General features: G+C 42.9%; 1 protein-coding gene across 2 annotated transcripts in view; it reads left to right on the top strand.

The window, feature by feature from the left end:
• Nucleotides 1-12,205, top strand: part of MXD4 (MAX dimerization protein 4) — a 232,712-nt gene that overhangs the window by 86,137 nt on the left and 134,370 nt on the right. For both annotated transcript variants that reach the window (XM_069203732.1, XM_069203722.1), the window contains one exon: nt 9,704-9,733. In XM_069203732.1, the coding sequence (XP_069059833.1) occupies nt 9,704-9,733 (30 nt within the window). The remainder of the gene's footprint in view (nt 1-9,703; nt 9,734-12,205) is intronic.

The following is a 12,205-nucleotide window of genomic DNA, read 5'->3' on the forward strand; positions in this document are numbered from 1 at the left end:
CCAAAAAACATAAGAAGCGGCGTCATCATGACTCTCGGTGCCGTCATGACTCTCGGCGCCGTTCGGAGCGGAGCCAATCGAGGAGTCGTTCGAGGTCTCGTTCGTCACGGCGCCAGAAGACGTGGGAGATGAGTCCTACGGTCACGCCTCAGGCGGAGTCTCCGAGGTTGTCACCGGCGCCTTCAGTTTATGAGGTCACTCAAGATAGTCCTCGTTTCTCACCGGCGCCGAGGGATCCTGATGTTCTCCAGACGTCGACACAGCCGTACCCAGCGTTCCCGACTCCAGGGACGGATCCAGCCGCATTTTTGAATGCGATGTATGCTGTGTTTCAAGCCATGGCCCCTGCTGGTGCACCTGCGGGTCCCACGGGGCCATTGGCATTCAATTTGGGCTCACCGGCGTCGTACAGGGCTGCTCCATTCATGCCCTTCTGCCCTTCAGAGCCTGGTGGTCCGGCGCCGGGGGTTTCCCCTGGCAGGTGTCCTTCGCCTGGGACTGTGGATCTGTCGGCTTCTCGTCCGACTCCTTCTCCGCGCCATCCGGCGCCTTTGGTGGCCTCATCCAGACCGGGTCCATCTCCTGCAGCGCATTCGGCGTCGAGGAGGTCATCGGCCGACTTCGGGTCGGCGCCGGCGCCGGTTGAATCCGGGGGTCTTCCGGAACCAATTCAAGGTTTGAGGTCATCGGCGTCGATGGAGTCCTTGTCGACGCCGGCTCTGGAGACCCATTTAAGATCTCGGAGGAAGAGGAGTATAGAAGGCTTGAGGAAGGTGAGATAGAGCCTTCTGATGATTTTCAAGGACTTGCCACTGCAAGTGGCTTGGATACTTCCCCGGAATGGGACATTGCTTCTCCGGGGGAGTTTACTGAGGAGGCCTCCTCTTTCCATGCTGTGGTGAGGAAGGCGGCTGACTATCTAGATTTGCCTTTGTCCTCGGCAGAAGTCAAGACTAACTTGCTCACGGAGGTTCTTCATCCTTCTTCCTCCAGTGCTGACCCCTTGTTACCTTTTAATGAGGCGTTGACTGAGCCTATTTTGGACCTGTGGAGAAAGCCGGTGACATCTCCTGAGGTGAACAGGGCAGTGGCGAGAAGGCATAGGAGTGCCCCAGGAGATCCATCATTCCTTTCTCGTCACCCGACTCCGGAGAGTTTGGTGGTTCAGGCATCATGCTCCGCGAAATCTGCGAATGGTACATTCCCTGGTGCTCCAACAGATAGAGAATCCAAGAGGATGGAGCAATCCTCGAAGAATATTTTCTCTTCTTGTAGCATGGCCCTGAAAGCTACTAATTCCACTTGTGTGCTAGGCAGATACATTCATGCCCTGATGGACTCTGCGAAGGAGATGGCAAAAGATCTGCCACAGGAAGTGCGGAAATCTTTTGGGGCCCTTTTCTTGGACGCGCAAGCTGCTGCACAGCAGATTATTCAATCTGGCCTGGATACTACGGATTCTATAGCCAGGGCCATGGGAACATCGATGGCTACGAGAAGGCATGCCTGGCTAAGGTCTTCGGGTTTCTCGTCGGATGTACAGTCCACGTTAATGGACCTTCCATTTGATGGGGAAAAGCTGTTTGGGGACAAGGCAGATTCTGCCCTTGAACGGTTTAAGGACTGTCGGGCTACAGCTAAGTCCCTGGGTTTGCAGACCCCTTCTGCTACTATGTACAGGCCTTTTCGTAGGTTTCGAGGGTTTGCTAGAGGCTCTGCCTTTCGTAGATCTCAATCGTATGCCCAACAACCTGCCAACCCGCCCTATCGTGCCTTCAGGGGGCGAGGTAGGGGCAGGGCTAGAGGTCCAGCCCAGCAGCTCTCTTCTTCTTCTTCATCCTCCTCGGGTGGACAGCAGCAGAAGCAGCCCTAGTTTTCCCCACTTTATCAGTCACACTTCTCCTGTAGGAGGAAGATTGAGCTTTTTTCTGCAGCAATGGAGGTCAATTACAGCAGACTTGTGGGTGCTAGGAATTGTGGAAAAGGGCTATGCTCTCCCCTTTCAGGAGTTTCCTCCTCTTTTCCCTCCCCATCCCTCCTTTTGTTCAGAAGAACATCTTCTGTTCATAATCCTCAAGTCTAGGATCGGCCTTAGACGACCGTCCACCTTGGGAATCAGGAAATACCTTGAATAACACCCCTGACCCCTTTCCTGCAACAGTACATACTTCTGTCCATTCTGGCCATACTAAATATGACCTGGCTACTAATGCTGTCCTATGAAAGGAGCAGGCCTCATAGCAGTGTAAAAACGAATTTGGGATTTGTACACTACCAGGACATATAGAACACACGTTCATGTCCTGCCTTTTACCTACATAGCACCCTGCCCTATGGGCTACCTAGGGCCTACCTTAGGGGTGGCTTATATGTAGAAAAAGGTGAGTTTAAGGTTTGGCAATTACTTTTAAATGCCAAGTCGAAGTGGCAGTGAAACTGCACACACAGGCCCTGCAGTTGCAGGCCTGAGACATGGTTAGGGGGCTACTTATGTGGGTGGCACAACCAGTGCTGCAGCCCTCTTGTAGCATTTAAATTACAGGCCCTGGGCACATGTAGTGCACTTGACTAGGGACTTACAAGTAAATTAAATAAGCCAATTGGGTATGAGCCAATGTTACCATGTTTTAAGGAGAGAGCATATGCACTTTGGCACTGATTATCACTGGTAAAGTGCGCTGAGTCCTAAAGCCAGCAAAAATGAAGTCAGAAAAAGAGAAAGAGGAAGGCAAAAAGTTTGTGGGTGACCCTGCAGAAAGCCCATTTCCAATATTAACAGATAAGGTCCCCAGCTTTCAGTAATGACTCAGTGGGAGGTCCCCGGATTCCAATAAAGATTCGGTTGGGTTCCCCAGGCTCCAGTAATGATAAAGTGGGGGTCCACAGAAGTCAAAGGGTTGGGAACCACTGGCCTAAAGTGCACTGGGTGTTGCATTATGGTTTGGTTTTCCCTTGACTGCAGTTCTGAAGCTAGTGTTCCCATTCCTCTTATTTTTTTTCCCTATGCCCAGGCATTTATTCTTGCTGTTCTGCCTTTTGGTTGCAGCTTCCATTGAGGCTTGGATAGCTATACCCAGGAAAAACTGCATGTTAGGTACCCTTTTTGGGGCCCTGGGGAGTAATAAAACATGCTACGAGAGGAACACATGATCTATGGAAGTGGCTGACAGGGAAGTGAGGCTTCCATATGTGTGGCCTCTGCATACTAAAGAGCTTGGATGAGGAGGAAAGAATTAGAATAATGGGATTACCTGTAAGTAATCCAGATATATCTATAATTGTTATCAGGCAAGGGCTTTGTCAATGGTCTATATCAGAGTGTCGTGTGTTAGCATTTGGTGAGTTAACTCTTTAGTTTAGCTCTGGATTGTGCTTGTGGTAACTGGCTCGCTGAACAAGGTGTGTTCTCTTAACAAGGATGTTGAAATATGCTAGAAACAACTCCCCTCCATTTTACCAAATCCCTAATTGAGTAGCTTTGTGGCTAGATGTTACAGTCCTCATATTATAGATATCTACACAGGGTGCCATTGTGACAATAATTACATGACGTCCACATTATCCATGTTTTTCTTCTGCTTACAAGGCAGTAGGAAAATTTCATCACGTGTTGTGATTACCGGTCTGGTTTGGTACAATTGATTCATATTAAGGTTTTTTTGTACAAAATCATGTTTCATTTAGGGGCTTCATCCGAGTGAACCTTCAAACAATATGAATAGTTTAAGCATTGCCTTATGTGACAGGAAAAAAAGTATTATGTTGATGACAAGAAACTCTAAAACTTTACATTACCATATGAAAGCACCACGTAAACAGTTGGGAGCGTCATTAAGTATAGCGATGTGTGGAATGTGCCCGTGCTAATCAATTAGTTTTAGGTTTATAGTGCAGTCAGCAATGTCAACATTGCGCTCCAAAATTTTAAAAAGCAATATTTTAATACAGTATTTGAAGAAAAACATTCCCTCAAAAAAAGCAGGAGGATTGCAAAGGATCATGGTGTTAATGAGTTGTGGCAGGAGTTGGAGAGGGAGAAGATGTGATGGGTATCTGTGGGGTCACGTTCGATGAATGTGCTTCATCCTTCAAAGCATTTTTGTATGCAGCTGTATAATCAGTGCAGTTATCCTTCTTTTTCCCCATGTTTCTAACATATTGAATCTGTTTTATTTTAAATATTTCTAATATATGTTTTTCGATTACACTGATAGATTGCTTTCTTTGTAGTCAAGGGGTTTTCATACACAGTCTCTTGCCCTAAAGTGTTGTCCTGTATACAGCCTTGTTCCATCTCGGCATAAGTTGAGCAGACATTCTGGAAAGTTCTTTAAATGTTAAGGGGGGAGCGGACCACTAGTTAAAACATAAAACACCTTTTTTAATTTCTCCGATAGGCATTCACAGAGATGAGAAATCTTTCAAGGATCAGAAGCTGTAGCCTCTTTCCACTGCATATTTTATATTAAGTGGTGTAGCACAAATGCTTTGTCTGCCGTGTGACTGCTGTTTCAGAAACCTTGCTGAAGTCCTTCACGTTTGTCTCTTAACAGTTTAATTGGTCAGATTGCAATGAGAGTGCCAGTAGCTCTTGTTTTATGCAATGATGCCAGTCGATCATGATGTGATGAAACATTTGGAGAAATAGCATCTACTACACTTGTGTAAAAAGTGTTTCTCATATGAGGTATAGTTCTGCAGCATTCTAATTTTTCAAGACTTTGGTCCGCGTCTGTATCTAATTACTTCTTTATGATATCCATATAAACTTGTGTTTTGTTTTAACTTGTAGAGATTTGGTGGAGTCTTCAAGTCTTTCTTGGTTGAAGATCAAGCACATTTGAGACCTGGATATCTTACAGGATTTTTTTTTTGAGTAGCATTGTTTCAACGGCAGTTGCATTGCAGACTCAGTGCTTTGTTTCTTCTGCACATATTCAACGTGAAACTAAGATTTAGTATTACCTTTGTTTTGCAGGTTTGGCTGGACATGGTGGTTGCTTCCAATGACCATTTAGGTTTTCGTAGCTTAAAGTGGTGGTATTTTCCTTGGTTGAATGAATACTATTCTTGGTGCCTGATTTTATTTGGGGGAGAAATTGACCAATTTCTGAGATCACCTTCTTTAACTCCTTGTCATATTATTCAAGGTTTATCACATAATTCCAGTATATTTTCTTTTAATCTATGTTTTTATCAACAGGGGCGCAAGATTGTTACCACTGTCAATTTACCACCTAAATGCAAGTGGCCTTCTTCTGAAGAGGATGTGGTTGAGGATTGCTTAGGGCAGTATCTTATGACAAGAAGAGGTGTCTTGTGAACTGTGGAGTTCATTAGTTCTTGGCTTTTCTTGTCTTTTGCTAGGAAAGCTTTGGTGTAAAAATCCTCCTAGAATCTCTGGATACCTTTAATTCCGTGTTTTTGAGCATTTGATTGTTGTCGCAAATATGAATGCTTGCAGCTAAATTTCCATCCACGTATGTTTCTAAAGCTTGCGATTTAATATATGTTCCCATTCTGCAGCTTTTTTTAAGAACTACCACCACTTGGCCGTTGGTATTTTGGAATCCTTAAATCTGCTCATACTATATTTAATGGATAGCTGCCAGACAGAAAAGCTCTATCAGTCTTTTGTACCTCATATGAATTTTGGTTGCTTGTAGGTGAGCAAAGAAATGTTTTATGAGCTGAGTTTCAGAACTGAGTAGTGGTTGAATGGCTCTCATGTTGCGGGGCGGGGTCGTCTGCCAGCTAGTAAATGATTGTCATTTGACCAGTTGCAGGATTTAAAGTCCATTTGATACCTTAGTGCGTTTTCCTCTTTGTGATTTAAATGTGCTCCTGAGACTCTGTGGTTCTTTGTGATTCTAAGGACGTAATGAGAACTGGTTTGCATTTGTCTTTCAATTATAACAGGATTGAAAGTGCTACAATAATATTGGCACACAGGTATTAAACTTTTCATGAACTTTTGATACATTTTTTCATGTCCTTATCTAGAACAGATGACATACCAAGTGTTTTATAACCTTTACTGTTTACTTTAAAATTCAAAGAAGATTTTCTCTTAAAATCAGTAGTAATGGCACATATGAGAGGAGAAAGAGCCTCTCATCGTTGTTTTAATCTAAATATGAAGGCAAAACAGGAAAGGGCAATTTATCTCTAATAAGCTTGAGTTCTTCAAGAGTTTTGGTATTTGTCTGAGTCCATTTCTGTTTTTCCAGTAGCATCTGTTATTGTTGTGTCTGGCTGGAATGGTTCCATTTCATTATTTTAGCTAATATTGTGATGCTACTGCACAGATTACGAAGACTGAGTTGGGTTAGTATTTTTAATTTCTTTTTGGGTGGTACCTTGTTGACAAACATTGGTGGCAGTGTCTGTCGTTGGTGCCATGAGATTGTGTTTGGATTCTCTTATTTTCACGTGCCACAATAGCATCACATACCGGGCTTCTCTTTGTATGATTGTGTGTCATTCCTACCACCCATCACTAGTGAAATAATTTGTTAAGCAAAATATGCAACACATTCTGTGGCACTGTTATCCAGCTATTTTGATGTTTTAACATGTTAATACAAAAGGGATCCCAGTACATGAAAATGCATTTGTATCTTACGAAAGAAACAAATACACATTCACCAGATCCCATTCAAAATTATATCACCCACAGCTAACAACTTTGCTTTGGATGGCTGGATAGGAGTGTTGTTTTCTGATGTATCCTCCCAGCAAAATAGTTTGAGTAAAAATATAGTATTCACTCAGCAGAAAAAAACTACTTGTGTGCACTTTTTGTAAAACGCAAGTGTAATGTATTTGGTACAGGCTAGCCATGTTCTAAAACTTGTTTTCATTTAAAGGTGTAGACCTTGTGCCCTGGATGCTCTAATGCACCAGGAAAGCTAAATTGAAGCCCTAAATAAACAGAGCAGATCGATAATATTTCTGATGTAAGCATGATATCAGGGGATCTTCACAGTTATCTTTAAGGTCTTTTTCCATAAAGTCTTTTTCTCCTTGTAGTCTTTCTTGGTTTGCCCATTCTGCTAGTATCTCGCTGATTTTATCATTCAGCCTCCTGACAATTCTGACAATTGAGCTACTATGGATTTGTTAAGTTGCGGTAATCTGATATCTCTCCTTTTAGTTCTGTGTTTTGAGGAGCATTTTAATTTACACCTCTGTGTGGCCTTTTACCTTCATCACTGCCTGCTTTCAGCTTTTTAACTTCTGGTTCTTGCCTATCTTTTGATCCTGTTAATTCCTTTGAGGCACTTTTGGTTGTTTCAGATCATCATTCATTGTGAACATCGGGTGGTTCTAGTTTGTGCTTCCAGTACACCTCCTTCTTTCTGATGCATTTATGTTGCAAAAGTGTTAGTTGTCCGATCCTGATGTTGCCTAAGGTGAATCAGGACATTTTTTGCTGGAGAAGCTTCGATGTTCTACATTCTTGGGACTTATCCTAAATCCTGGTTCTCACTTTTAGCTCCCTTTTTCAGGTGACCATCATTCTTCATCTTGCATCTGACTCTGCCTTGTTTTCCTCCTCCTCATCATCTATTGAACTCTCAGTCGTCATGGTATATACTAGCATTCCAATTGACCCTTTTTTCTTTCTTTGTGTTTCACTCCCATTTGTCACATTGGAGTGGATACTGAAGCGGGTGCAGAGAGTAGACTGGGATGAATAATGTGGTTGGGCAGATGAAGTCTTCCAGAGCCCCTCTTTATTCTGGCCATTCAGATCTGTTGGTCTTTGGTGCAGTTTGGTTGTCTTTAAGCTTGTCTCCTGTGTATGGTATTCATTGCCCCATCTTACTGCCTCTTTTAAATTATACAACTCTAAATACAGGAGCATCCAGCCTGATTTCCCTTCGTTGTGTGGGCATTGTTATTGTTTTCCGTTTTTTGGTAGTTAGCATCCTCCTGACAACATCACACACCAACAAGAGAATCACATAGGATGGTGGTTTTTGGGTGTCTGTCACGAACATGGAGAGTGCCACTGCTAGAGAGAGATCTTGTTACACAGAGCAAGGCAGGCCAGAAGCTGGGGGTTCAGACTTGCGGGAGGGACTTAACTTCTAGTTTTCATTTTTGAGATAGTTTAATATACCAGCCCATGCAAGTGTGTTGGTCAGTTTAGGAAATGGTCTGCAACTACATTTATCATTTTGCTCATCATTATAAGGAATTTGTTTTTTTTACTCCTATTCGTTAAGCCAGCTCTTTCCACTGTTAAACAGGTTTATGCTCAATAGTAGACCGGTTGATGGCCCCCCACCTAACATTTGCTTATCTGCATTCCATCTTGCTTACTTGAAAAACATAAACCCACCCCCAACACACAAGCTTCCCGGCCTGTCCTCCACCACCTTCCCTTTTACCCTCCCTTACCTGTTACCCTTATTGCACTCCTTTTTTGTAGCCACCTAACTGGGTGGTAGGTGACAGATGAGGCCTACTTGATTTTGCTTCCGTTCAGGCATCTTGTTCCTTTGAAGACCGTGTCATTAGCTTCCACAGTCCTGAATGAGGATCTTTCCGCAGAGCTTTTACGTAGACATGGCTCAGCGTCAGATCTATTCACAGTGGATGTCAGGGGGACTAGACTTGGGTATTCTTGGATCACACCGTGGCACCAACTCTTGATTGAGTACAGGCTGTATCAGTTTTCCTGTGTTCCCCCATGTAAGCAAGTTCAAACACATATACAAACACACAGGTATAGTACTGGACTTCCCTACCCGTTTGTGGACTCTCCCTCTCTCATAGCTAATCAGAATGCAACATTCTTTTATTGCATGCTAATTATGTTATTGCACTTAACCAGTTTCTACGGAAAGCATGTAAATTATTGAGCTGTTCCTGGACAATTCCAGACCCAGACCTCTATTCCTTGTTATCATGACTGCATAGCTACCTTGGTCCAAAACAGCTTGAGATTCAATATGGCACATTGGAATGACTCTTGTAGAGAAGCAACTGATCCATTCTTGTAATTAAGTTGAAATGGAATGGTATGCCTGCAGACTCCTCCCAATACACATTTAGCTGCTCAGTTGATTCTCCAGTTAACAAAAGAGTTTATCCTAATTATTGTAGGAGAGGTTTTTTAGCTCAAAGAGCCATATACATTTATGCTGTTTATACACAAAGACTGCTGGATATTTAGTTTGCCTTTTAATGACCCACAAAATACATGTTTTTATACTAACAGAATCTATTTTGTTGCCACGCTTCTGAATTGTTCGCCAAAGTCGTACTTATTTGTATTAGCCCGTAATGTGCAGCGCGTAGAACCGTATGAGCGTGTCAGCAGTGTCATACACACGCCACACATGGGTACATATTCAAATAAAACAGTTTGTAGGAAATTCGTGTGTATTAATTGATTTGCGTAGCTTTAAAATGATATTGGGAATACTGTAAGATTTGCATTTTACTAATTTCTTCATTGACGATTTAAATCCTCTTTTCCGAGTCTTCTGTTATGTTAAATTATTTTGTTAGCTCATATTTACCATAATCTGGTTTACCAGCCTACAAGAGACCTCACTCAAAGCCAGGTGCCTAGGGAGCGGGCTGTTTGGGAGTATGCGGCATCTTTCACATTGCCGATGTGACATGACCTGCTTTGATAATGTAGGTGACATTTCGTGACCTAAACTTGTTTATTTTATTCAAACAGGTCGTCGCACAATGAACTTGAAAAACATAGGTAAGTGCATATTTAAGCAGACATGTTTGTGCACTGTCTGTAAAAGTGCTTTTGATCAGGATGTGTGTGGGAATCTTAAAAATGCTTCCGTCTCCAATCTGTCGGGTAATCTGCACTCATCAGGTACCCCCCCCCTGTGCCCTGGAACCGGCGGAGGCCCGCAGCTTTCTGCACGCTCGAGCCCCTGCTTATCTCTCCCTGGTTTGCTGCACACTTTGCAGTTAGTCTCAAAGCAGCTAGACTGGGGGGTGGATAACCTGACATGTTAGGACTTGTTCTGAGCTGACATTCGCCGACGTCTTTTGTGTTCGGTCAAGGGAGCTGATATTGCCTACTTCATTAGCCCACAGTGCCTCATTAGAAGACAGGAGGCTACCTTTTTATGTATAGCGTTACTGCCTTAATGTCTAACTTGCCATGTAAATTAAGAGCTTTTCGCGAGCAGATCAGAATGATAGTCTATTGTCGTTTCCCATGTACTTGGCAACTGTTTTGCAAATTGTTGGTCGGAATTGACTAGGTGGTACTATAATATATAAAAACGTAAAGTATTTATTTTTTTGATTTGTATTGCTTCATATTGGGAATGATCTTTCGCGGTTATTAAATGAGGTTAAGATCAAATCCATGTCTCCGAAATCAAAAGATTCATAGTTTACTTTTGAAACTACTGACTACCAATTTTGACTACTAATCTTTCAAGGCATTCACTGATGCCATACTGGAATCTAAGGCACAGAAATTATAAATTGCATTGTAGTCCTTTTTTCGGGTTAGGGGAAATGTCTGTGTGCTTCTGGTTTCTATGCTGGCCGCGCCAGATGAGCTTTTTTGCCTTAAAGGTTGCATTCAATGAGAACACAACAACTTGCATGACTGCTTGCCTGCACAGGGCTTCTTGGGTATGTTTGAGGGTATGGCTTGTGACTCATGAGGAATCAGGGTGGTGCAAGTCTTGCATGGCTTTTCCTTTTATTACCCAAAGTTCCCCATCTAGTGTTTTACCCATTAGCGGAACACCTTCAAATATAGCCCTACGCCCAACAAGAAACACTACCAGAACACCAAGCATGCATTGCACACTGTTGAGATACCCCATATAGGCTGGTGTCATTCCACTCACAACAGTAATCCTCACAAATCAATAAAAACCCTCAACATGACACATACGACAGGAGTTTACACTCATCCAACGCAGTTTAGATATTCTGTATAGTCTCCCAGCAGCATGCATGAGAATAAACATCACCCTCAGTAATCCGCGCCTCCTGGAGTTGCACTGGAAAGTGCAGAGTTGAGTGGGTGCGACTGGTACTGAAAGTTGCTTTCCACAAACAATATGCTGCACTAGAAAGAACCAGCATCCAACAGAAAACTACCCACACATTCAGTACAACTTTGATTTTACGTATAGTTATGTATAACCAAGCTTACAACAGTACCAATCAAAATAGTAATCAGTCGCAATCTCAAACAAAACACACCCAGGACAACATGCGCTTACCAACACAGTTCAGCTGCACCTTAAGTTGAACCTTGCTTAGCTCACAACACACAACTCCTTCTTAAAGCAATAGTCCTTTCTAAGACCGCATGTAACACACTAAACCAACATCACAATAGACTGATTTAAAAGGATACTGTTGAGCCTAACAAAATAGTGTAACCTGAGTCACCTCACAAACGTGCCCTCACAAAACTGCACATATCAATCCATCATACCCAAATTAGTAAAGGTCTCCTACTACATACATTAACAACACTAACAATTACAACACACTTAAAACCAATCCTTTACACACAAGAATAACTACATCTGCCCCAGTGATGATCTTGCTTGCTCATGTTTGTTGCAGAATGCTCAAAACAACAGCCTAAAGATATCTGAACCTGACAGTTATACTAATAGCAACAGAGCAATATACAAATCTGCATTAACAAGCTATGTATTTGACTCTGCATTAGAAAGGCTGCCTTCCTCATCTTGAGGTGTAGCCCTTTATCTAGGGATTGTGCCTCAGAACCAAGCAGGTTTGGGAGTTGTCACTGAGGGTGCACGCTTTGCTGAATGACTGAACACAAGCCAAAGCATAGAACAGTGTCATATTCTGCAGGCAGTATCACTTTAAACGTGACTGTGTCTGAGGAAGATGTTGAGCAAAGTTTTAGAGGTGTACTCTTCTTGATGTTCATATCTGACGTAATTGGCATGCTTGAAGAGTAAGGAAGCTTCATGGGTGATTAATGCAAACCAATCACAATGGTATTTTGAGTATTAAGATGGAAAAACCGTCCACTGTAAGGTGCAATAGAAGAGATCAATTCCATGATCCTCTGTGCATCCCTTGCCCTGCGCTCCTCAATGAGGGATCGTGCAGGAGTTATCGGCAGCTTAGTTCTCACAGGGAGGGAGCTGCTTTATAGCTTCATTGAACCGAATCAATCCATGCAAGAGTGGGGCATTTCTTGTTG

The sequence above is a fragment of the Pleurodeles waltl genome, chromosome 1_2 (genome assembly GCF_031143425.1).
Source record: "Pleurodeles waltl isolate 20211129_DDA chromosome 1_2, aPleWal1.hap1.20221129, whole genome shotgun sequence".
Lineage (NCBI taxonomy): Eukaryota > Metazoa > Chordata > Amphibia > Caudata > Salamandridae > Pleurodeles > Pleurodeles waltl.